Raw genomic sequence first — 19900 nt, 5'->3', positions numbered from 1 at the left:
GGGTACTGCTTTGTCTCTGGCTGCCCCCTCCCCAGAGCCTCGCCGGAGGGCAGCGGGGTCCCCCTGCCCCGTCTGTGCTGCTTTTCCCCTCCAGCCCCCGGGCTCTTCTCCCCCCTGGGACAAAGGGAAAAGAGAGCAGCCTCCACTCCTCTTCCTGGGCTCCACTCCCAGTACCACCAGTGCTCCCAGTGCCGAGTGGGGTGGGATGGGGTGGGAAAAGCTTTGCTAAGTGCTTTTACCCTATCCCGACCCCTAGGAGCGAGCCCCAGCTGGGGGGCCAGGGCTGTGCCCCATCCCAGGGCTGAGGCTGGGGAAGGTGTTCGCCAGCCCCGGTGCCGGGGGGTGAAGACCCAGGTACATTTGGGTAACCGAACCTGGGGTTCACCGCTGTACCCCAAGACATGCCTCCGGGTGACCCCGTGGGCATGGCTGTGGCTGGAGTGAAGGAGAAGCAGGAGGAGGAAAAAGATGTGGGAGCAAAGCCTGGCTGTGAGCAGACTTCCCATCACACCAAAATTCGGCTGCTCCCTTGGTGGAGCTGATGCTGGGCAAGGGAGGCAAAGCTGAGCAGCTAAAAGGGGGGAGGGGGGGGGAGGTTTGCCCCCCCCAGTGTTGTCTCTGCTCAGGGCTGTGGCTTGTGGATCCCCTCCCTGCAAAGGGCGACACCAAAACGCCCTGGAGAAGCACCCACTTCTGCGGCGGCGGCTGCAGGAGCCGAGGCTGGGTGCTGCCCTCCCAGGGGGGGATTTTGGCGTGTGCTTTCCAGGCGGGCTTTATTCACCCTTGAAAGGGAACCCCCTCCACCATGACACCCTGTCCCTGCAGCTGCCAGCCTCTGCCCTGGTGGCAGGTTTGTCCCCTCGCCTTAGCCCTTCTCCCCCCAGCTCCATGCCGGGGGCTTGTGCCCACACACTCCCAGCCCCAGCTCAAAGCAGAGGAGCCGACAGGGATTTTTCCCCTCCCTCCAAGGATTAGAACCCAGCCAAATTAGGGCAGGTTTCCACAGGGTCGGCCACAGCCATCTCCATGCCCAGTCCCATTCCTGAGCGCAGTAACGCCGGGAAGAGCAGCGCCCGCTGCCTTCGCCCCTTCCTGGCACCAGCGCGGCTCAGCCAGCGATCGAAAGCAAGATCTTTGGCCAAGCTGTTGAGCGGCCACAAGAAACCCTCCATCCTGGCCACCAGTCTTGGGGCCATCCCCAAAGTTGCTAGAAGGACTTTCCCAGGGTCCAGCCCGGCTCAGCAGCTCAGCCCGGGGGTCTCTAGGCAGGACCCCAGACCCGGAGCAGCCTGGTCCATGCTGGGAGCCAGCGCAGCTGGAAGGGGATCTGCTGCTGCTGCTGGAAATCCTCCCAGCTTTCATTCGCTCCGTATGGAGCTGCGTCCTTTTCCACCCCATTTCCACGTGCCTGGAAGACACGTGAGCTCGCCAGCAGCCCAGCACCCACCCCCTGCCGCATCTCCCAAGGGGCTGCTTCTCTCCATGCAAGGGCAGGGGGGAGACCCCGATTTGCAAAGTGGGTTGGGGTGTCCTTGCCCCAGGGATGCTCCACATGTGCCGGTGCCGGGCGATGTCCCTGTAGGTATGTCTGCAGCCACCCCAACCAGAGCCAGCAGGAGCTGAGTCAGGGCTGGCCACAACCTCCCCACCTCCTCCCTCCAGCTTGGAGGAGCAGTTTTAAGAGAAAAAATGCAAAAAGCGCTCCTGGGGAGAGCAGAGCTGGAGGCAGCCTGGCCCTGCACCCGCCTTCACTGGCACTGGCCTTTGTGGGCTGAAAGTTCTTTATTTGCATGAAAGCTGCAGGAGCTGAGTATCTGGGGGGGGGTGTTCTGTCCTTGCTTGCAATTGTCTGGGGGTTTGAGTGTGCCAAAGGGGACGTGGTGTGCTGGCATGAGCATCGTTTCCATAGGAAACTTGGTGTAACACAGGACTTGTTGTTCTGCCTCCTCCAAGCCTCCCTGCCAAAGTGCTGGGGCTGGAAAGCTTTCCTGGGCGGCACGCTCCCCCCGGCACCATGTCTGGTGGGAATCAAGACCTTAAGATGGTTTTTTTTTTTTTGAGCCAGGGGCTGGTGATGCTGGAGTGGGTGCTCCCAGCCTGGGCAGCTGCCTTTGCCCCATCACCCTGGGGCTGCTGCGTGGTGGCCTTGGCAGGTGCCAATGCGGTAACGTGAGCTCCCGGGGGAAAATCCATCGTGCCTGGGCAGCACAGGGCACTGGAGCCCGGCCAGCCAGCGGGGCTGCCTGGGCATCCTCCCGTGGGAGGAGGACGGGTGGCTGATGGGACAGCGTGCTGGCACACTCCGGTGAGGTTTGCAGTGCTGCCTCAGTTTCCCCAGGCTCATTCTGTCCTGCTGGCAGGGCCAGAGGGCTGGAAGTGCTCAGGGGGAAAAGCAGAAATCTGTCCCCAGCTCTCAGAGCCCTGCCATGAACACATCGGTTGTGTCATCTGTCCTTGTGCTGCCGCTTTGGGGACCGGTGGGTGCCAGCTCTGGCCTGGCTGGGTGCTCTATCATTGCGTCTGCCCAGCAAGGAAGAGGGTAAAGCGCCAGGATTTCCTGCCTGTGCTGCTGGTGCGGGAAGGTGACCTGCAGAAGTGCTTTGCAAAGCACTCGTGGGTGTCCGGAAGCTGCCGGAGCGAGACCGAACTTGAAACCCAGCTAGAATTTGCGCTTTCCAGCCCAAACTTAAGCCCAGGCTTAAACAGCTCCTCTCCTCCACCCCGTGGAGGGTGGCTTGGCTCGGATGTGTCATCCTTCCCCCCCCAGCATCCCGCTGCGGGGCTGGCTGCCGCCTTCGGGGTGCCACCTGCCGCCTTTGGGGTGCCACCACGTGCCTGCCAGTAACGCTGAGCAGTGCAAGGGCAAAGAGTGATGGTTCAAAGGTAGGAGCGCCCTGGCTTCCTGAGCTTTTCCATCGCTTCCTCCTTGGAAGTGCCACGGCGCCGCCGGCTGCTTTGCTGGGCAGGGGGAGGATTTTCCAGCCCTGGGGTTTGGTGACAACAGCTGGAAAGGGCACAGCTTTGTGCTTTATGCTCAGGCTGGCAAGGGTGGCGTGGGATGGTGCTTGGGGGACGGTGCTGGGAGCGGGAGGCAGATGCAAGGGGTGCTGGTCCCCTGGGAGGTGCCGGGATGTGGGGGGATGTTGGGGTGCCCACGGAGGCATGTGCTGCACCCCTCCTCCCATAGGTTCTGTGGTGTGATGGGGCTGTTTGTGCCGTGGTTTGGCTTTTTGTTTGGTTTCCCCAGCGGTACTTCCTCTGTGCGTATCTGCTTCCGCAGCGCTGGGGGTGGCAGAGGTGGAGGGCAAGTTGCCGCAGTCCGGGGCTGCAAAAGCCAGGCTGGCAGGATGAGTCCAGCCCTGCTCCCTCCTGCCCAGGCCTGACTTTTGCTGGTTTTGGGGGCAGCTCTGGCTCATTCCTGAAGCCAGGATCTCCCACACTGTCCCCCGCCCCCAGCAAGGCTGAGGGGGAAGGAGAAGGAAGCAGCTCTTTGCTTCAAAACACCTCGCTCTGCTCTGGCTGCTGCAGGTACACACCATATGGAGGAAGCCGCCTGCTGCCACCGCAGCCCTCCCCGTCCCGTCCCCTGACGTCACCGTGGCAGGGTGACACCGTGGCTTGCTGGGTGCAGCACCCGGGGGAGGCTTTGCCAGCCACTGCCAGAAAGAGCCCTGATTTCGGTAGCACCGGCACCGAACGGCACCCCTGGCTGGGAAACCTGGCACCGGGACACCAGGTCTGGTATCGGATGTGTTTGAGGACAGGGACAGGAAGGTCCCCTCCCCGCTTATCTCTGCCGTCCCTCGCCAGGCTGCCGGGTGAAGCAGGATGAGCACGCCAACCAACGAGCCGGGCAACCCTGCCCATGCCACCTTCGAGAGGTTCCTGCGTGCCAGGGAGTGCCAGGAGGTGCTGGGCTGCTTCGGGGAGCTGTGCCAGCAGCTGGGGCTGCAGGGCAGGGGGCTGCAGCTCTACCACGGCCTCAAGGCTGCCCTCAACTACTGGAGTGCCAAGGCCCTGTGGAGCAAGCTGGATAAGAAAGCCGGGCACAAGGACTATGACCAAGGCACAGCCTGTGCCAGCACTAAGGTACCGGGGACGCGGGGCACGGGGTTTGGGTCCCTCCTTGTCCCCAGGATGAGAGCATCCCTTGAGGCACCCTGGCCCCCAACCGCGGGAAGATGTGGGATGTGCCAGGTGGGAGGTTGATAGGGTTTAATGGGGCAGGGTGTTAATTAACACTGCTCCTCTCCCCGTGGTGTGATGCCACCTCGATGTCACCCAGCCAGCAGCATCCTTCCTCCTCCCAGCTGCTTCTTCCTGCGGACACCTCATGGGGGGCTGCAAAGGGGCAGAGGGACCGGCTAAGCTCTTTCTAGGGGACAGCAGCATGCCAGGTTAGGATGTACCCCTGGGGCTGGGGGTCCCTATTTCTGTCCCCCTGTCCCAGAGCTGGTGGCTTTGTTCCCCACTGCTGGTGTCCCGTTGTCCGCCCAGCCCTGCACAGGGGCTGCCAGGGGATCAGACCCATGTCCTGGTTTTCAGCCTGTTGCTGGTGACATCTCCCCCTGCCTGGGCTGCAGCCGGAGGGAGACGTGCCTGCCTTATCTCCCTGAGCCCTTTAATTGCTGCCATTACTCCTGAAGAAGGCAAGGTTCAGGCAGCTGGGGAGGCAGGAACGCCCCACAGAGCCCCCCCGCCCTCCCACTTTTCAGGCAGAGGCAGTGCTTGCAGCCTGGGGAAGAGGGGAATAGTGGGGAGGGCCAGATCCTGACCCAGGGATGCAGGGGGAAGCTGGCTGTGGCGGTGCTGAGCTCCCTGGGGATTTACCCAAACCCCTGTTTTTGGGGGGTGCCCGTCCCCTCGCAGTGCCTGGTGGTGGGGGCCGGCCCGTGCGGGCTGCGGGTGGCCATCGAGCTGGCGCTGCTGGGCGCCCGCGTGGTGCTGCTGGAGAAGCGGGACTCCTTCTCCCGCAACAACGTCCTGCACCTCTGGCCCTTCACCATCCACGACCTGCGGGCGCTGGGCGCCAAGAAGTTTTACGGGCAGTTCTGCACCGGCACGCTGGACCACATCAGTGAGTTTTGGGGTGGGGGTGGCAGGGCAAGCTCCGTACCCCCGGGGTGCCCCCACTTTGTGGAGCCAGGGAGCGGGGGTGCAGCCCTGAGCGCCCCTCTCCCTTCCCAGGTATCCGGCAGCTCCAGCTGATCCTGCTGAAGGTGGCTCTTCTCCTGGGGGTGGAGGTGCACATCAACGTGCAGTTCAAGGGGCTCACCCCCCCGGCGGGCAAGGCAGGTGGACAGGGTAAGGCATCACTGTGGGGTAGGTGGCATCCCTGGGGACAAGGGCAGGGCTGTGGGTGGCTGCTTTGAGCCCCCTGGTGCCTCTGCTAGCCCAGGGCATGCCCTTTGAGGGGGGGTGGGGGGTGAGATGTAATCCTCCCCCCTGCCAGAGCAGGTCCCAGCTGAGACCCAGCACACTGGTGACCGTCCCTCTCCCCACAGGTGGGTGGCGGGCTGTGCTGCAGCCCAGCTCCTCTCCCCTCAGCCACTACGAGTTCGACGTCCTCATCTCCGCTGGCGGTGGCAAATTTGTCCCCGAAGGTGACAGCAGTGGGTGCCTGCATCCCTGGGACTGGTATGGGGGGCCGGGTGGGGGCTCACGCCTCTCCCATCCCCCAGGGTTCAAGCGGAAGGAGACACGGGGGAAGTTGGCCATCGGCATCACCACCAACTTCATCAACCGGCACACCCGGGCTGAGGTGGAGGTGGCCGAGATCAGCGGCGTGGCCCGAATCTACAACCAGAAGTTCTTCCAAAATCTCTACAACAAAACAGGTGGGTGGTCCCAGCCCCGGCGTAGGGGGGGGCTGGGGGGTCCCTGTCCCCACCTGATGCAACTGGAGGCTCAGCCCTGGGATGTCCCCTGTGTGATGGGGTGCATGTCCCCGTGTGGTACCCCACTCCAGGGGACGTTTGGTGGCTGAAGCTGGTGCGGGGGCTCCTGGTGGCTCAGCTCAGCCCCTTCCCCATCCCCAGGCATCGATCTGGAAAACATCGTCTACTATAAGGATGACACCCACTATTTCGTCATGACGGCCAAGAAGCAGAGCCTGCTCAAGAAGGGCGTCATCCTGCAGGTGAGGAGGGCAGGATCCGGCCCCAGGGTCCCGTAGCAATCAGCAGCTGAAAGCCTGGAGGGTAGGATGCAGATCTGGGTGCTGGTTTGACCATGTACCCCTGGGATGGGGGTGGGGGTTCGGCGCCTGTCGCCTCTGCCGTGAACAAATCCTTTTGGGGGGGCTCACAGCCCCAAGCCTGGTGGCACAGCTTCACCCCAGAGCAGGCTGCACCCAGACTGGGGGGGCAAAGCCCCCCAGCCACAGCCCACCCAGCTTCACCCCATCCCTGCAGGACAAATCGGACATCGAGAGCCTCCTGTCCCCGGAGAACGTGAACCGAGATGCCCTCCTCAGCTACGCCAAAGAAGCCGCCAACTTCTCCACCAACTACTCCCTGCCCGACCTGGAGTTTGCCCTCAACCACCGGGACCTGCCAGACGTCGACATGTTCGACTTCACCTGCATGACGCGCTCGGAGAACGCGGCGCTGGTGCGGGAGCACAACGGCGCCCGCCTGCTCCTCGGGCTGGTGGGCGACTGCTTGGTGGAGGTGAGGGTCCTCCGTGCAGCACCGCTGTGTGCCTGTTTCCCCTCTCCCTGCAAGATACATCGCTTGCAATATATTCCCCTTTAGTAGGCGCTTCTCGCACCGGGCTGCCCGGTGCACCCCATCGCTGGGGGCAGTCTCCCCAAATCCCGGTAGTGGGATGCTTTGGTGGGGTTACCCCCTTCCCCAGCCCCCCTCCCCACCGATCTGGGGTGTGGGATGCTTTGGTGGGGTTATCCCCTTCCCCAGCCCCCCCTCCCCACCGATTTGGGGTGTGGGATGCTTTGGTGGGGTTACCCCCTTCCCCAGCCCCCCTCCCCACCGATCTGGGGTGTGGGATGCTTTGGTGGGGTTACCCCCTTCCCCAGCCCCCCTCCCCACCGATCTGGGGTGTGGGATGCTTTGGTGGGGTTACCCCCTTCCCCAGCCCCCCTCCCCACCGATCTGGGGTGTGGGATGCTTTGGTGGGGTTATCCCCTTCCCCAGCCCCCCCTCCCCACCGATCTGGGGTGTGGGATGCTTTGGTGGGGTTACCCCCTTCCCCAGCCCCCCTCCCCACCGATCTGGGGTGTGGGATGCTTTGGTGGGGTTATCCCCTTCCCCAGCCCCCCCTCCCCACCGATTTGGGGTGTGGGATGCTTTGGTGGGGTTACCCCCTTCCCCAGCCCCCCTCCCCACCGATCTGGGGTGTGGGATGCTTTGGTGGGGTTACCCCCTTCCCCAGCCCCCCCGGCGATCTGGGGTGTGTTCAGGGTGGAGGAGCAGCCCAGTTCCTCCCCAGACGCAGCCGTACCGGCTGGGGAGGAGACACCTGCACGTCCCACCGCCCTTCCCTGCTTTCATCCCTGGCCAAGCCCGGCAGCTCCCAGCCCCCTCCCAGCCCCCAGCTCCAGCTCTGCCTTTCCCTTCGCAGCCCTTCTGGCCGCTGGGCACCGGCGTGGCCAGGGGCTTCCTGGCCGCCTTCGACGCGGCGTGGATGGTGCGGCGGTGGGCAGCAGGGACCTCCCCGCTGGAGGTGCTGGCTGAGAGGTGGGTGTCCCCATCCCGCTGGGCTGATTCCGGAGAGGGCAAGGATGACCCCAGCCCTGTCCCTTGCATCCAGGGAGAGCATCTACCAGCTCCTCTCGCAGACCTCCCCGGACAACACCAACAAGAACATCAGCCAGTACAGCATCGATCCGGCCACACGCTACCCCAACATCAACCTGCAGTCCATCAAAGCCAGCCAGGTACCCAGCCCCCACCCCCCCGCTGGTCAGGGTGACACCAATTTGCTCTGGCCCCTGTCCCCAAAGGGTGTGAGGCTGAAGCTGTTGGTCCTCAGGACATTTAATGCGTTACCTGTTGTGGGTGTGGGTGGTTCCGGGGAGGTGTTGGGGGGGTCCGGGTGTCCCCCTTGCCGGGGCCAGCTCCCTGCCTGGTGCTGCTGGCACTGTGCAGGTGGTGACCTGTCACTGACATGTCCCCATCGGCAGGTCCGGGACCTCTACCTCGTGGGCATGGTGGAGGTGGACCATAAAAGGAAGAGTGACAACCGGCTCAGCACCGGTAGGAGCAGCTGGCCCTCCCCTGCCCCCCCTCCTCCCCCCCCCCCCTGGCAGCAGGACCCCCATTCCTCCCAGAGCCGCTCCTGCCCTGATTTTCCTCCCCGTCCCTCTTTTCTTGAGCCCTGGCCAGTGTCCAGCTGGCTGCTGCGCTCCTCCCAGCAGCGGCTGCGTTTCCATCCTGGTGGCACCACTGGTTTCCGTTCCTTCTGCCCATGGCCCCCCAGCTGCCTTTTTTTTGGGGGGGGGGGCCTGTCCCCCTCCTTCTGGCCCACATTGATGCTGAGCCATGAAATATTGATATATACTTTATTAACCCATTTATTGAGCCTTGGGGGGGTGGAGGTGCATGAGGGGGGTCTTGGATCACTCCCATGGGATTCCTTCCCCACTAAAGCACTGATTCTGGGTGGGGGGAGGGGGCTGGCAGGGTGTCCTTTGCCGCTTTGGGATGGGGACATGTGTGCTGCCTCCCCAGCGGCCTCCGGAGACGCCTACGAAGAGCTGCTGAGCTGGTGCCAGGCCAGCACAGCCGGGTACCGCGGCGTGGCCGTGACCAACTTCACCACCTCCTGGACCAGCGGCTTGGCCCTCTGCGCCCTCGTCCACCGCTTCCGTCCTGACCTGGTGTGAGTGCCCAGGACCCCCCTGGGACCCCCACCCTGTGGAGCCCACCCTGACAGCACCCGTGTCTCACCACAGGGACTTTAATGCCGTGGACCCCCAGGATTCCATCCAGACCCACCAGATGATGCTGGACATGGCAGAGCAGGAGCTGGGTATCCAGCCCGTCCTCTCCAGCATCGAGATGGCCACCATGACAGAGCCCAACCGCCTGGGGCTCATCACCTACCTCAGCCAGTTTTATGAAGCTTTCAAGACCACTCCAGGTGTGAGATTTTGGGGGGGTTTCTCCCATCCCAAGCCCCACCAGGGCTGGCTGGGTGCCCCCTCCTCTGTAGGGTGGGCCCCACCATCATGGCCATGTCCCCTCTGTGCAGAGGCAGAGGAGATCAGCAAGAAGCCGCTTTCTCCCCGTGGCACACGAGGGGCCATCCTCTTCCTCAGCAAGCTGCAGAAGAGCCGGCACCTGACACACAAGCGTGCCCAGGTGAGGGATCCCCACCCAGCCACTTGTGACACCCCCAAAACCACGTCCCCCTCTCCATCCCAGCCGCCCGCTTTGCATTTGCAGGACAGTGCCCAGAAGGATGCTGAGGCCAAGAGGATCCGCAGGGATGCTGAGGTGGGTCTGCCCCGGCTGCCTCCAGGGATGCTCTCTGGGGTGCATCTTGTCCCGGGGGGAGAGTGGGGGGCTGACCCTCCCCTTGGGTTGCTCGTAGCTGGACACGGGGCTGGATGGAGACAATCCAGACGGTGCCCATGAGCTGCTGCAAACCACCATGATGGATCCAGGGCAGGTCAGTCCTCGTGTCACCCCAGGGGGGTGGTGGGGGGCCCAGGTCTGGGCAGGTGGGCGCTTGGGGGGCACCAGCAGCTGGTGGGACCGAGCCAAGGGCTGGGACTGGGGCTGCGCAAGCAAACGCCCACGGGCTCCCGGCTCCTCCCTGCCTGTTTCCTGACCTAACTGGTTTTCTGGAGCCAAGACTTGCCGCTCCCTTGCTGGTGCCAGCAAACCCGTCCCGAGCGCCCAGACCCACCTCTGCAAGAAGGAAAAAGTCCCCCCTGAGCCCCCTGGGCTGCTGGCAAAGCCCTGGGCAGGGGTGGGGGCCAGCACCCCGGTGCCACCCCAGCCTGTTCTCTCCGCCCTCAGCCATCAGCCCGTGGGGAGAGCAGCGACGCCTGCTACTTCTGCGGCCGCCGCGTCTACATCCTGGAGCGAGCCAGCGCCGAGGGACGCTTCTTCCACCGCGGCTGCTTCCAGTGCCGGCAGTGCGGGGCCACCCTGCGCCTGGGCGACTACGCCTTCGACGAGGAGGACGGTGAGGCAGGTTTTGGGGAGAGGGGATGCTCGGGGGCAAGGCTTCGCCACCTTGCAGGTCATCACATGGGTTTGGGGCCCCCTCAGGTCATTTTTACTGCTCGCTTCACTACCCCACTCCATCCAGCATGGAGCTGCAGCAGGAGGGGCCCCCGGCGCTGCCCAATGGGGTAAGTCACTAAATGCCTGTAGATGATGGAGGCAAAGCAGAAGGTGGAGGGGGATGCTCTGGCACGGCCCCGTGCTGCATCACCCCTCCGCTGCTGGCTCTGCCCTAGGATGCCGCTGCTGCCCACCTGCCCTTGGATGCTGGGAGCCCATGTGTGTCCCCCAAGGAGGGGGCACCCTGTCCCCTGCAGCCCCCACCAGCAGCCCCACAGCTGGAGGAAGAGCCTGGGGCAGTGGAGGATGGTGATGACTCGGAAGAGCAAGAGCTGCTGGCACAGCACGAGGGAGATGTGAGGGATGAGGAGGGTCCCAAAGCGGAGCCCCAAGGGGCGGTGGAGGAGGGTGAGGAGAGCCGGGGCAGGAGGAAGATCGTCCTCACGCCGCTGGAGAAGCTCAAACTGTCCACGCTGACCCTCACCGGTGAAGCAGAGCCTGAGCCACCACCCAAGCCAGCTCGTAGGTGGCTCCAAGCACCCAAGGCCCTCCCTTCCCTGTGGCAGGGACAAGGTGCCTGGGAGGAGGAGGAGGAAGAGGAGGAGGAGGAGGAGGAGGAGGAGGAGGAGGAGGAGGAGGCGGCGGGAATGGCCATGGAGGAAGGTAGGTGGCAACAAGCTGGAGCCTCTGGCCAAGCAGGGCTCTGGGTCCCTCTGGTACCATGACATCCCCCACGTTTTGCTCGTGAGGCACTGGCCCAAAATGGCTCTTTTTTGGGGGGCAGATTTGGAGGGCGACAGCGAGGAGGAGAAGGAAGAGGAGGAGGAGGAGGAAGGCACAGACCTTGGCATCGTGGCAGAGCTGGTGAGTGCTTTCCCCAAGCAGCACTGGCCCCACCAGCCGGTGTGCTGGCTCGGGCTCCTGCTGGGACAGGCGGTGCCCAGCGCAGGGACTGACCCCCTGCCCGTGTCACTGTCCCCTCACAGGGCCTGGACCTGGGGGAAGAGGAGAAATATCCCACCTGGAAGCGCACACTGACCCGCCGGGCCAGGGAAGCTCAGATGAAGCGGTTCTGCAAAGCCCAGGTAGCCCTATGGGGCAGAGCCAGGTCCCCAGCCTGGCACCGTCCCCTCCATCCTGCTGCTGGTAGCCACAAGCCAGGAGGTGCTGGCCCACAGGTGAGCTCTGCCTTTCCCTCACAGACCATCCAGAGGCGGCTGGAGGAGATCGAGGTGACATTCCGGGAGCTGGAGCAGCAGGGCATCAAGCTGGAGAAGTTACTCCGGAATGAGGACGGTAAGGCCAGGCTTGATGGGGCATTGTCACCCCAGTGACTGGGGGGGGCTCTGCACACCCCTCACGCCCCTCGTGCCCTGCAGGCACCCCGACCGACCAGAAGACGCAGTGGATGAACCAGCTGCTGTACCTGGTCCAGCAGAAGAACAGCCTGATGTCCGAGGAGTCAGACCTCATGATCAGGTAAGATTCGGGGGGGTGAGGGATGCTGCCTGGCTGGCATGGGGGCTCAGCTCACCCCAGCCCCCCCCCTCCCCTCCCTGCAGTGTGCAGGAGCTGAAGCTGGAGGAGCAGCAGTGGCAGCTTGACCAGAAGCTCCGGTGCTACATGAACAAGGAGGGTGAGCGCCAGCACATGCTGCGGGTGATCCCCGTGCACAGCGCAGGGAGTGGGGCCAGGGCTGTGACCCCCCCCCCCGGCCCTGCTCCAGCCCCCTGCTCCCACAGAATCCCTGAAGACACCTGCGGATCGCGTGGCCGAGAAGGAGATCCTGGCACAGCTGCTGGAGGTGGTGAACAAACGCAACGTCCTCATCCACATCCAGGATGAGAAGCGGCTCAGTGAGATGCGGGCCTGATCCTTGTGGCCCCAGGACCCACCAGTTCCTCCCTGGGGGGGGACAGGAGTGGTGTGCTGTCCGTCCCCCCCGCCGCCAGCTGAGCATCACCCTGAGCTGCCTCTGAAGGTGGTGATGCCTCAGCACCAGCGACGAATCCAGCTCCCTGCTTGCCGAAGCCTGCCGTGGAGGGGCCAGACCCGCTGGTGGACGTCCGTGTGGGGAGATACCGAGGAGCACCCTGGTTTTGGGGTGCAGAGAGGGCGTCCCCGCGCTTGGCTGGATTGCCTTTGCCTTGTGCTTGCTTGAAAACGAGATTTGCAGCGGGCTACGAAACAGGGGGGCTGCGGCGGCTCTGCCTGGGCTTTGCTACAGGAGGAAGAAGCCCCATGGGGAAGCGCCGTGTCACCCAGGGCAGGAGGTCCCACAGCCATCACCCTTCCAAGGGGACACTGCCCGGAGGCTCGGCTGGGGCATTGAAAGCATTTTGGCCCAGCAGAGCCCCTCGTGCTCGAGCTGAGGTTGCCTCGGGAGAGGTGGCTCATCGCTCTCTGCCCAGCGCTGTGTCCTGGGCGCCGAAGGGCTTTGCTCCCAGCAGCAAGGATGTGACCGTGGCCACTGCAGGCAGGTCACAGCGGAGATGCCAAATGTGGAGGGGCAGTGTCAGGAGTAGCCCCTGGAAGGCACTCAGGGACATCCATCAAGCCGGGGCCATCTATGCTAACCCAGGGCATCCATCCGCGCCTAGGACCTTCCACCTCTTCCAGGAGCATCCATCCTAACCCAGGGCATCCACGTCATCCAGGGACATCTGGCTCTGCAAGTGGGGCCAGTGACAGATGGGGCTGATCCCACCACAGGTGCCACATCCACACTGTCCCCAGCAGCTGTAGGAACCCAGGGTCAGACCCCCCCTGCAAGGCCCCCCGGGCCAGGGAAGGGGCTTTTTGTCCAGCACCTCCCCCAGGGGATTGTGCCCAGGGCCCTCACTGTGTGACATCAAGGACAAGGGACACTGGTGGCCATGTCCTTGCCCCTTTGGGGTTTCTCCTGCTTGGCAATGCCCCACTGGCCTTTGTAGGGACCTCTCAGACCTCCTGGAGCCCTGGTTGTTGTGGGGTAGCCTCCACGGCCAAATGGTGCTTACGGCAGCTCAGCTGTGTTGGGCAGGGGGCTCCTCTGTTAGCAATACCCCCCCCGCGTTCAGCCTCATCCCATCTCCCCCCCCCCAGTGCCTCCATCCTCCTCCTTGTGTCTGTACCAGCCCATCCATCCTGCTGCAAGCCCCCTTCCCTTCGAATAAAGCCTCCCCAGCCCGGCACCAAGGGCTAAAATACCATCTTTTATTTTCTATTTTCTATTCGACTCAAAGCTGGTTGCTGGAGCAGCCGCCAGCTCTCACTGGGAGCCCCCACGGCTGCCCCAGGCAAGGGGAGGGCTCAGCCTCACGAGCCCCCCAGCCATGCCAGCAGGTCCCTCCAGGTAGAAAGGGTGTTTTAAAAAAACCCAGCAATTAAAACCCACCTCCGTGGTTCCCATGGGGGTCAATATGCAACAAATCTACCCCCAAAATCTTGATTTTACGCAGAGGCAGCTGTCAAACCCGTGCTACCGAGCTGGCCGCAGTGCTGCTCACCTAAAACCAGATGTCAACTAGAAAAAGGGACTGAAAGGGGCCAGGATGGGCCAGGGGACATCGTGGGACACTCACAGCCCCGGCTCAGCCATCACTGAGCCGCTCCTGCAGCACCCGCAGCGCCATCCGCATCTGCTCCTCGGTGCCCTGCAGCATCTTCACCTCCATGGTGTGGAAGAGGTGGAGGCCGGTGGAGAGGAGGAGGACGCCGATGGCGAGGAAGGCCAGCAGGGAGAAGGAGAGCTTGGGGAAAGGCTGCCCAGCAGCCAGCCCCGCCAGCACACCCAGCGCGGCCACTGCCTGCAGCAGCAGCAGCAGCAGGGCCAGCACGGCCATCCTGCCCGTGGAGTACCGCTGCCGCTGCGCTGCCCGCAGCCCCACGCCGACCTCCGTCCGTGCCTCCGTCACTACGTCCAGCAGCGTCAGCTCTGTGGGGAGACAGGGGCAGCTCAGCAGGGACCCCCCGCCCCAATACCCCTTTTTCTCCCCATCCCCACCACTGTGCCCTGCCCGTGTGCCTCTCCACATGCAGCACCCCAAGGGATGCCCTAAGCAAGGGGAAAACATCCCCAAAAGCTCCATCCAGCTCCACCAGTCCACCCCCCAGCCCTCCCGGCACATGGGGGACCCCAGCAGCACCCCACCACCTCACCAGCTGCGCCGAGGCTGGCACCCACAGCCTGTCCCTGCCTCTGGACGTGCAGCGTTGCCATCACAGCTTCGTGGTCCGAGAAGGGGATGTCCATGCCCGGGGCTGTCCCCGTGGTGGTCTTCAGCTCTTCGCACTTCACCGTGAAGCCGGAGATGGCCTGGGGGAGGGGACAGGGGGGTCATGAGGGTGCCTCCCCCCGTGCCACCCACAGCTGGTGGCCGAGGCCCGTCCCCCCCCCCCTTACCTTGTAGAGGATGTAGTCGATGCGGATGCCCAGCGGGAAGGGCAGCAGCTCTGCCTTGACGGTGAAGCAGTTGTTGGGGACAAGGGTGCAGCCGTCCTCACAGCCCTGAGACCAAGCACCTGGGTGGGTGGGGGGCTCTTGGCACGCCGCAGGACCCTGCTCGCCCCCTGCCCCTCACCTCAAAGCGTGTGGCCTCAGCAAAGGCATCCCGCAGCCCCGTCCAGCCGCGCAGCAGCCGGATGCCCACGTCTTCGGGGTGCATGTTGAGGTCCCCTCCCAGCAGCACCACATCGGCCGCCTTTGAGGTGTGTCTGTGGCGACAGGGACAGCTAGCTCCCTTCCCCACCCTGCCCCGCACCGGACTGGGGTGACTGGGACCCCCCTCCCTGTGCTCCCCAGCCTTACTCCTGACTGGGACTGGTGCAACGGGGAGTTCTCTGCAGTGCAAGCCCCAGGGGCAGGGGTGACCACACACGCTCTGGGGACCTGCCGGAGGGGGACCCTGTGGGACACCCCGTGGCTGCTCACCGGATGAACTGGGCCAGCTCCCAGGCCTGCACCAGGCGGTGGGGCAGGTAGGCGTCCTTCTCCCGGCAGTATTCGGCATGCAGCTGGCAAGAAGGGGGGGGGGGGGGAGGGGGGGCAAAGCAGCCATGACCCCCATGCTGGCACCTGCCCTGCTCCTAGGCTCCCTGCAAACCCACCCCAGCCCCTCTAGACGGTCCCTTGGGGGTCTGGCCGACCCCTCAGTCTTCATCAGCCTGAGATGCTCACCCCACTGCACGGCCAAGTTGTGGGTCCCTGTCCTCCCCGCCACCCCAGCCCCCCTCCAGAGCAGTATTTCATTAAACAGCCCCAGGAGAGATGGCGCAGAGCAGTGCTTAAAGCAAGGGGACAGCAAAGGAGGGGTACGGCCACTTGTCCCCCCCTCCCCATCATCCCCATGCCCCCCCCGCCCCCAGTGCCAGGTCCTTCCCTGGGGCACTCACGTGGGTGACGTAGACGTTGAAGATAATCCCGGAGATCTTAATGATGACGAGCCCAACGGACTTGCCGCAGAACCAGTCCCCGTGCTGGAGCTGCCGGAGGGGCAGAGGAGCAGGCAAGGGCCGGTGAGGCTCCGTGGGGCAGGACACCGCAGCACCACGTGCCCCCCGCCCCACTCACCATGTAGGGGTACCCGTTCAGCGAGTACTGGTAGAGGAGGGTGTCCAGGATGGGGAACTTGGAGAAGACGCAGAGGCCGCTACCGATCACCCCGCTGCGGGAGGTGGAAAGCACAGTGAGGACGCATGGTGCCCCCAACCTCTGCCGCCCCCCAGCCCCGTGTCCCGCTGTGCTCCCATGAGCATCCCACCCTCCAGGCACGGTGACAGAGGTGACCTACAGCACCCGCACTCATCTCCCCATGGGACAAACACCGAGGATGGGGCACAGCCCTGCTACTGCCCCACGGGCATCCCCGGGGGGCTGGCCTGGCCCCTCTCACCTGCGGAAGTAGTGGGAGAAGGGGTAGCAGCCTCCCAGCTTCGCCTTCAGGTCACTGTAGTCCCGCTCGCTCCACACCTGGAGAACAGTGGGATGGGCTGAGAACGGGCGCGCTCGGCTCATCTCCCGGGCTGAGAACGGGCGCGCTCGGCTCATCTCCCGGGCTGGGAACGGGCGCGCTCGGCTCATCTCCCGGGCTGGGAACCGGTGCGCTCGACTCATCTCCCGGGCTGAGAACGGGCGCGCTCGGCTCATCTCCCGGGCTGAGAACGGGCGCGCTCGGCTCATCTCCCGGGCTGGGAACCGGTGCGCTCGGCTCATCTCCCGGGCTGAGAACGGGCGCGCTCGGCTCATCTCCCGGGCTGAGAACGGGCGCGCTCGGCTCATCTCCCGGGCTGAGAACCGGTGCGCTCGGCTCATCTCCCGGGCTGGGAACGGGCGCGCTCGGCTCATCTCCCGGGCTGAGAACGGGCGCGCTCGGCTCATCTCCCGGGCTGAGAACGGGCACGCTCGGCTCATCTCCCGGGCTGAGAACGGGCGCGCTCGGCTCATCTCCCGGGCTGGGAACCGGCGCGCTCGGCTCATCTCCCGGGCTGGGAACCGGCGCGCTCGGCTCGCGGCTGCTCTCACCTCCTGGAGAAGCACCAGGTCGAAGCCCTCCTGGCGCAGCGTGTCCCCGATGAGCCGGACACGCTCCTGCCGCCGTTTGCTCAGGTAGCGGATGGCCCTGCCCAAGAGGGGTGGGGGTCACAGCTTGGGGGGACAGGGTGATGTCAGCGCACGCCAGGACCCAAAATGGGGGAGAGTGGGCCCCAGTACTGGTACAGCCAGGATGCAGACTGGGGGAGATGGGAAGGGGAAAGGGCCATGTGGGGACATGGGGACATGCAGGGAGGCTGTTTGGGGACAGCTCGTCCTGCCTGCAGAACCCAGGCAGCTCATCCCTGGTGGGGGTGCAAATGGGGGACCCGTCTCCGGGGGGAGCAGGCACAGAGAGGAGGGGGGGCACCACCCAGCCAGGCACCTCAGGACCCTCTGGTGCTGGGAGAGTGGTGTGACCCCGAAACGAAGGGGACACAAAGGTGACCCCAAGGTGGGACCCCTCTCCCGGGGCAGGTGCCCCCATACCCACCCATGCAGCACCGGCGAACTCGGGACTCACCAGCAGTTGAGGTCGAAGACGCGGAGCCGCAGGGTGGGATCTGCCTCCATCGCTCACAGGGGGCCGGGGGGCAGCGCCGGGCAGGGGGGGTCCTGCAGGGAGCAGGTGGGGGTGACAGCCCCGGGGAGCCAGGCAGCCCCGGCGAGGCAAAGGCCGGCAGGGAGGAGCGCTGGAGGAGCTCACACCGTCCCCTCCTCTCCCACCCACAAGACCCCCATCCCAAACCCCAGTTTGCCCTCAGGGACCCACGGACCCCAGCCCCACGGGTGGGCCCTGCACCCCGCGGACAGGCAGGGATGGGGTGCAGGGCTCACAGCCTCTGTCAGCGAGTTGTGATCCTGGGTGGACTTTAACCCGGGTTCCAGAGCAGGGCAGAGGGGTGCGGGCAGCGGAGGGCAGGCAGAAGGGGGCAGGCAGCAGGTACGGGCAGGCAGCAGGTACGGGCAGCAGGTGGGGGTAGGCAGCAGGGGAGCAGGGCGGAGAGGGAAGCAGGCAGCGGGGGGAGCAGGCAGCGGGGTCCCGCAGCGGGGTACAGGCAGCCGGCACAGGCAGCCGGGCTCTGCCCGGTCGGGGTTACCGGGCGGCTCATCCCGTCCCTGCGCCGCGCTAACACCCGCGTGTCCCCCCGTGTCCCGCCGGGGCCCGTTGCCCACCCCGGGCGCGCCCCCTCCCAGCTCCCCGCGGGACCGGGAGCGCAGCGGGCGCGGGGCCGGGCCGGGAGCGCGGAGCAACAGGCGGAACCGGGGGAGGGAGCGGGCAACAGGCGGGGGGCGCGGAGCCATCGGCGGGGCCGGCAGCGGAGCGGGAGCGGATTGGGACCGGGACGGGACCGGGACGGGACGGGGAGCGGAGCGGACCTGGCGCGGGCCGGAGCAGCGCGGGGCCGCGGGACTACGCGTCCCGGCAGGCAGCGGAGCGGCGCGGAAGGGGCCGGGGCGGGACGGGACGGGAAGGGGCCGGCGCGGGAGGCGGGGCGGCGGGGCGGGGGGCGGGGCGGGGGGCGGGGCGGGGGGGTGCCGGGGGGCGGGGCGGACGGGGACGGGGCAGATGGGGGGGGGGCGTCGGGCCCGGGAGGAGGGGCGGGGGGTGCCGGGGGGCGGGGCGGGGGACGGGGCGGGGCGGTCGGGCCTGGGAGGCGGGGCGGGGGGACTGGGGCAGATGGGGGGGCGCCGGGCCCGGGAGGCGTGGCGAGGCGGGGGCGGGGGGCGGGGCCCATGCGGTGGGGCGGGGAGATTGGGCCCGGGAGGCGGGGCAGGAGCGCGGGGCGCGGGGGGCGGGGCCCGGATGGCGGGGCGGGGGGTGTCGGGGGGGCCGGGCGGGGCGGGGTCCCGCGGGCGTTGCACGGGGATAGCGGCGGGCGGGGGGGCCTCACTCGGCTCTTTCCCTGGGGCTGGGGGTGCCCATTCACACCCCCCCACTCCCCCCACACCCCCCCGCGGGACACCCCAGCAGCTCCCCCCCCTCCAGGCTCCCCCCAGCACCTCGGAGGCCTGTGGCACCCGCCCCCGGAGCCCACCCCCCCGGGACACCCTCCCGGTCACCCCGGAGCATGCCGCGGCCCGCGGGCACTGCCTGCTCCCCGCTCCTGCTGCTTCCTCATCCCGGTCGGGCCCGGACTGGGAAGGGCGGCAGCTGACGATACTGGGACCAGCTCTCCCGCTCCAAGGCCGCCTCCTTCCCGGCCCAGCCCCCACACGTCCCGCATCCCGCTCCGGGGGCAGCGGTGGCCTCGGCAGTGACTGGTACCCAGGGACAGCAGTGATGCTCACGGCGCCGAGTTCCCTTTTTGGATCCTGCGCGTGTTTTGTTGCCTTTCCCAGCGCATGATCCAGGCTGGATTAGCTCCACAGGGAGCCTGAGTAGAAACAAGTCTGTCGGCTGCCTTAATGCCATGCGGGATCCCCTTAATGCCATGCGGGATCCCCTTAGTGCCATGCGGGATCCCCTTAGTGCCATGCGGGATCTCCCCAGCCATGTCGTGGAGCAGGGGAGGGGGTGGCAGCAGGAGGAGTGGGGCTGCAGGTCCCTCCACTGCCTTTGGGGACATCATCCCATTCGGAGGGACAGCAGCAGGACGGAGGTTTGCCGGGCTGGATAGCCGTGGGAGCAGGATTTGTGCATCACTGATAAAGCAGCTGAGCCTGGAGGTGCTGGGATGTGCAGAGCCGTTGGCCCTAATGGCATCGGGGTTTGGCCACCGGCTCTGCCCTCGGGGCCATGGGAACGGGCACCTAAATACGGCGGTCTGACTTGCAGAAAGGGGGAAAAGGGTGTTAAAACCTGTCTCTGGGTGCCCTGGCCCTGGGATGGGGTGTACGGTACCCACCAGCCCAGGTGCCATGAGCAAGGCTTTGAGGACTGTTTCCCACTGGTAGGACAGACACAGCCCTCCATCACTCGGTCCTGCCATGCGCAAGGATGCAACCCCCTGAAATACGTGTCCCTGAAGCCAGCGATACCGCGGGGACACATTTGCCACGGGGTGAGCTAAGCCACCCGTCACCTTTCCCAAGCAAATCCATCACCGGTGGCACAAACCACAGCAAAGCACCACGGGACGTGGCATCCAAACGCCTGGCGCTGGGGAAACATCACCCCGCCAAGGGGTTT

At 65.6% G+C, this 19900-nt stretch overlaps 2 protein-coding genes across 5 annotated transcripts; one reads left to right on the top strand and one right to left on the bottom strand.

Annotated features, from left to right (window-relative positions):
* Window positions 1–2900: 2900 nt before the first annotated feature.
* MICAL1 (microtubule associated monooxygenase, calponin and LIM domain containing 1) lies at window positions 2901–13447 on the top strand. 4 transcript variants are annotated; one of them, XM_055728063.1, is made up of 25 exons: window positions 2901–3736; window positions 3811–4089; window positions 4870–5077; window positions 5188–5304; window positions 5505–5603; window positions 5682–5837; window positions 6039–6139; window positions 6414–6671; window positions 7582–7697; window positions 7771–7897; window positions 8144–8216; window positions 8691–8841; window positions 8915–9102; window positions 9214–9323; window positions 9387–9458; window positions 9556–9633; window positions 9987–10155; window positions 10242–10324; window positions 10433–10919; window positions 11041–11120; window positions 11243–11341; window positions 11459–11552; window positions 11636–11735; window positions 11819–11892; window positions 11999–13447. In XM_055728063.1, the coding sequence occupies exons 2-25, from the start codon at window positions 3829–3831 to the stop codon at window positions 12127–12129; spliced, it is 3432 nt and encodes a 1143-aa protein (XP_055584038.1). In that variant the 5' UTR covers window positions 2901–3736; window positions 3811–3828; the 3' UTR covers window positions 12130–13447. The 4 variants fall into 4 exon arrangements, with proteins under 4 accessions (XP_055584038.1, XP_055584039.1, XP_055584041.1 ...); XM_055728064.1 differs by having other exon boundaries at window positions 3597–3736; window positions 9408–9458; XM_055728066.1 differs by lacking the exon at window positions 9556–9633 and having other exon boundaries at window positions 3597–3736; window positions 9408–9458.
* On the bottom strand, window positions 13430–17380 carry SMPD2 (sphingomyelin phosphodiesterase 2). The gene is made up of 10 exons (XM_055728074.1): window positions 17291–17380; window positions 16759–16855; window positions 16130–16206; window positions 15808–15901; window positions 15630–15719; window positions 15169–15251; window positions 14819–14951; window positions 14641–14745; window positions 14397–14553; window positions 13430–14172 (listed from the first exon to the last, which is right to left on the bottom strand). The coding sequence occupies exons 1-10, from the start codon at window positions 17338–17340 to the stop codon at window positions 13829–13831; spliced, it is 1230 nt and encodes a 409-aa protein (XP_055584049.1). The 5' UTR covers window positions 17341–17380; the 3' UTR covers window positions 13430–13828.
* Window positions 17381–19900: the final 2520 nt, after the last annotated feature.

The sequence above is a fragment of the Falco cherrug genome, chromosome 16 (genome assembly GCF_023634085.1).
Source record: "Falco cherrug isolate bFalChe1 chromosome 16, bFalChe1.pri, whole genome shotgun sequence".
In the NCBI taxonomy this organism is placed as follows: domain Eukaryota; kingdom Metazoa; phylum Chordata; class Aves; order Falconiformes; family Falconidae; genus Falco; species Falco cherrug.
This window is presented reverse-complemented; position numbering and strand designations above follow the sequence as displayed.

Coding starts and splice junctions, on each gene's coding strand:
- MICAL1 (XM_055728063.1), top strand. CDS start 3,829: ATGAGCACGCCAACCAACGAGCCGGGCAACCCTGCCCATGCCACCTTC. Junction 5,078..5,187: donor CGGCACGCTGGACCACATCA/GTGAGTTTTGGG, acceptor CTCCCTTCCCAG/GTATCCGGCAGCTCCAGCTG. Junction 11,342..11,458: donor AGCGGTTCTGCAAAGCCCAG/GTAGCCCTATGG, acceptor TTTCCCTCACAG/ACCATCCAGAGGCGGCTGGA.
- SMPD2 (XM_055728074.1), bottom strand. CDS start 17,340: ATGGAGGCAGATCCCACCCTGCGGCTCCGCGTCTTCGACCTCAACTGC. Junction 14,746..14,818: donor CTGAGGCCACACGCTTTGAG/GTGAGGGGCAGG, acceptor GCTTGGTCTCAG/GGCTGTGAGGACGGCTGCAC. Junction 14,173..14,396: donor TGCCAGCCTCGGCGCAGCTG/GTGAGGTGGTGG, acceptor GTCTCCCCACAG/AGCTGACGCTGCTGGACGTA.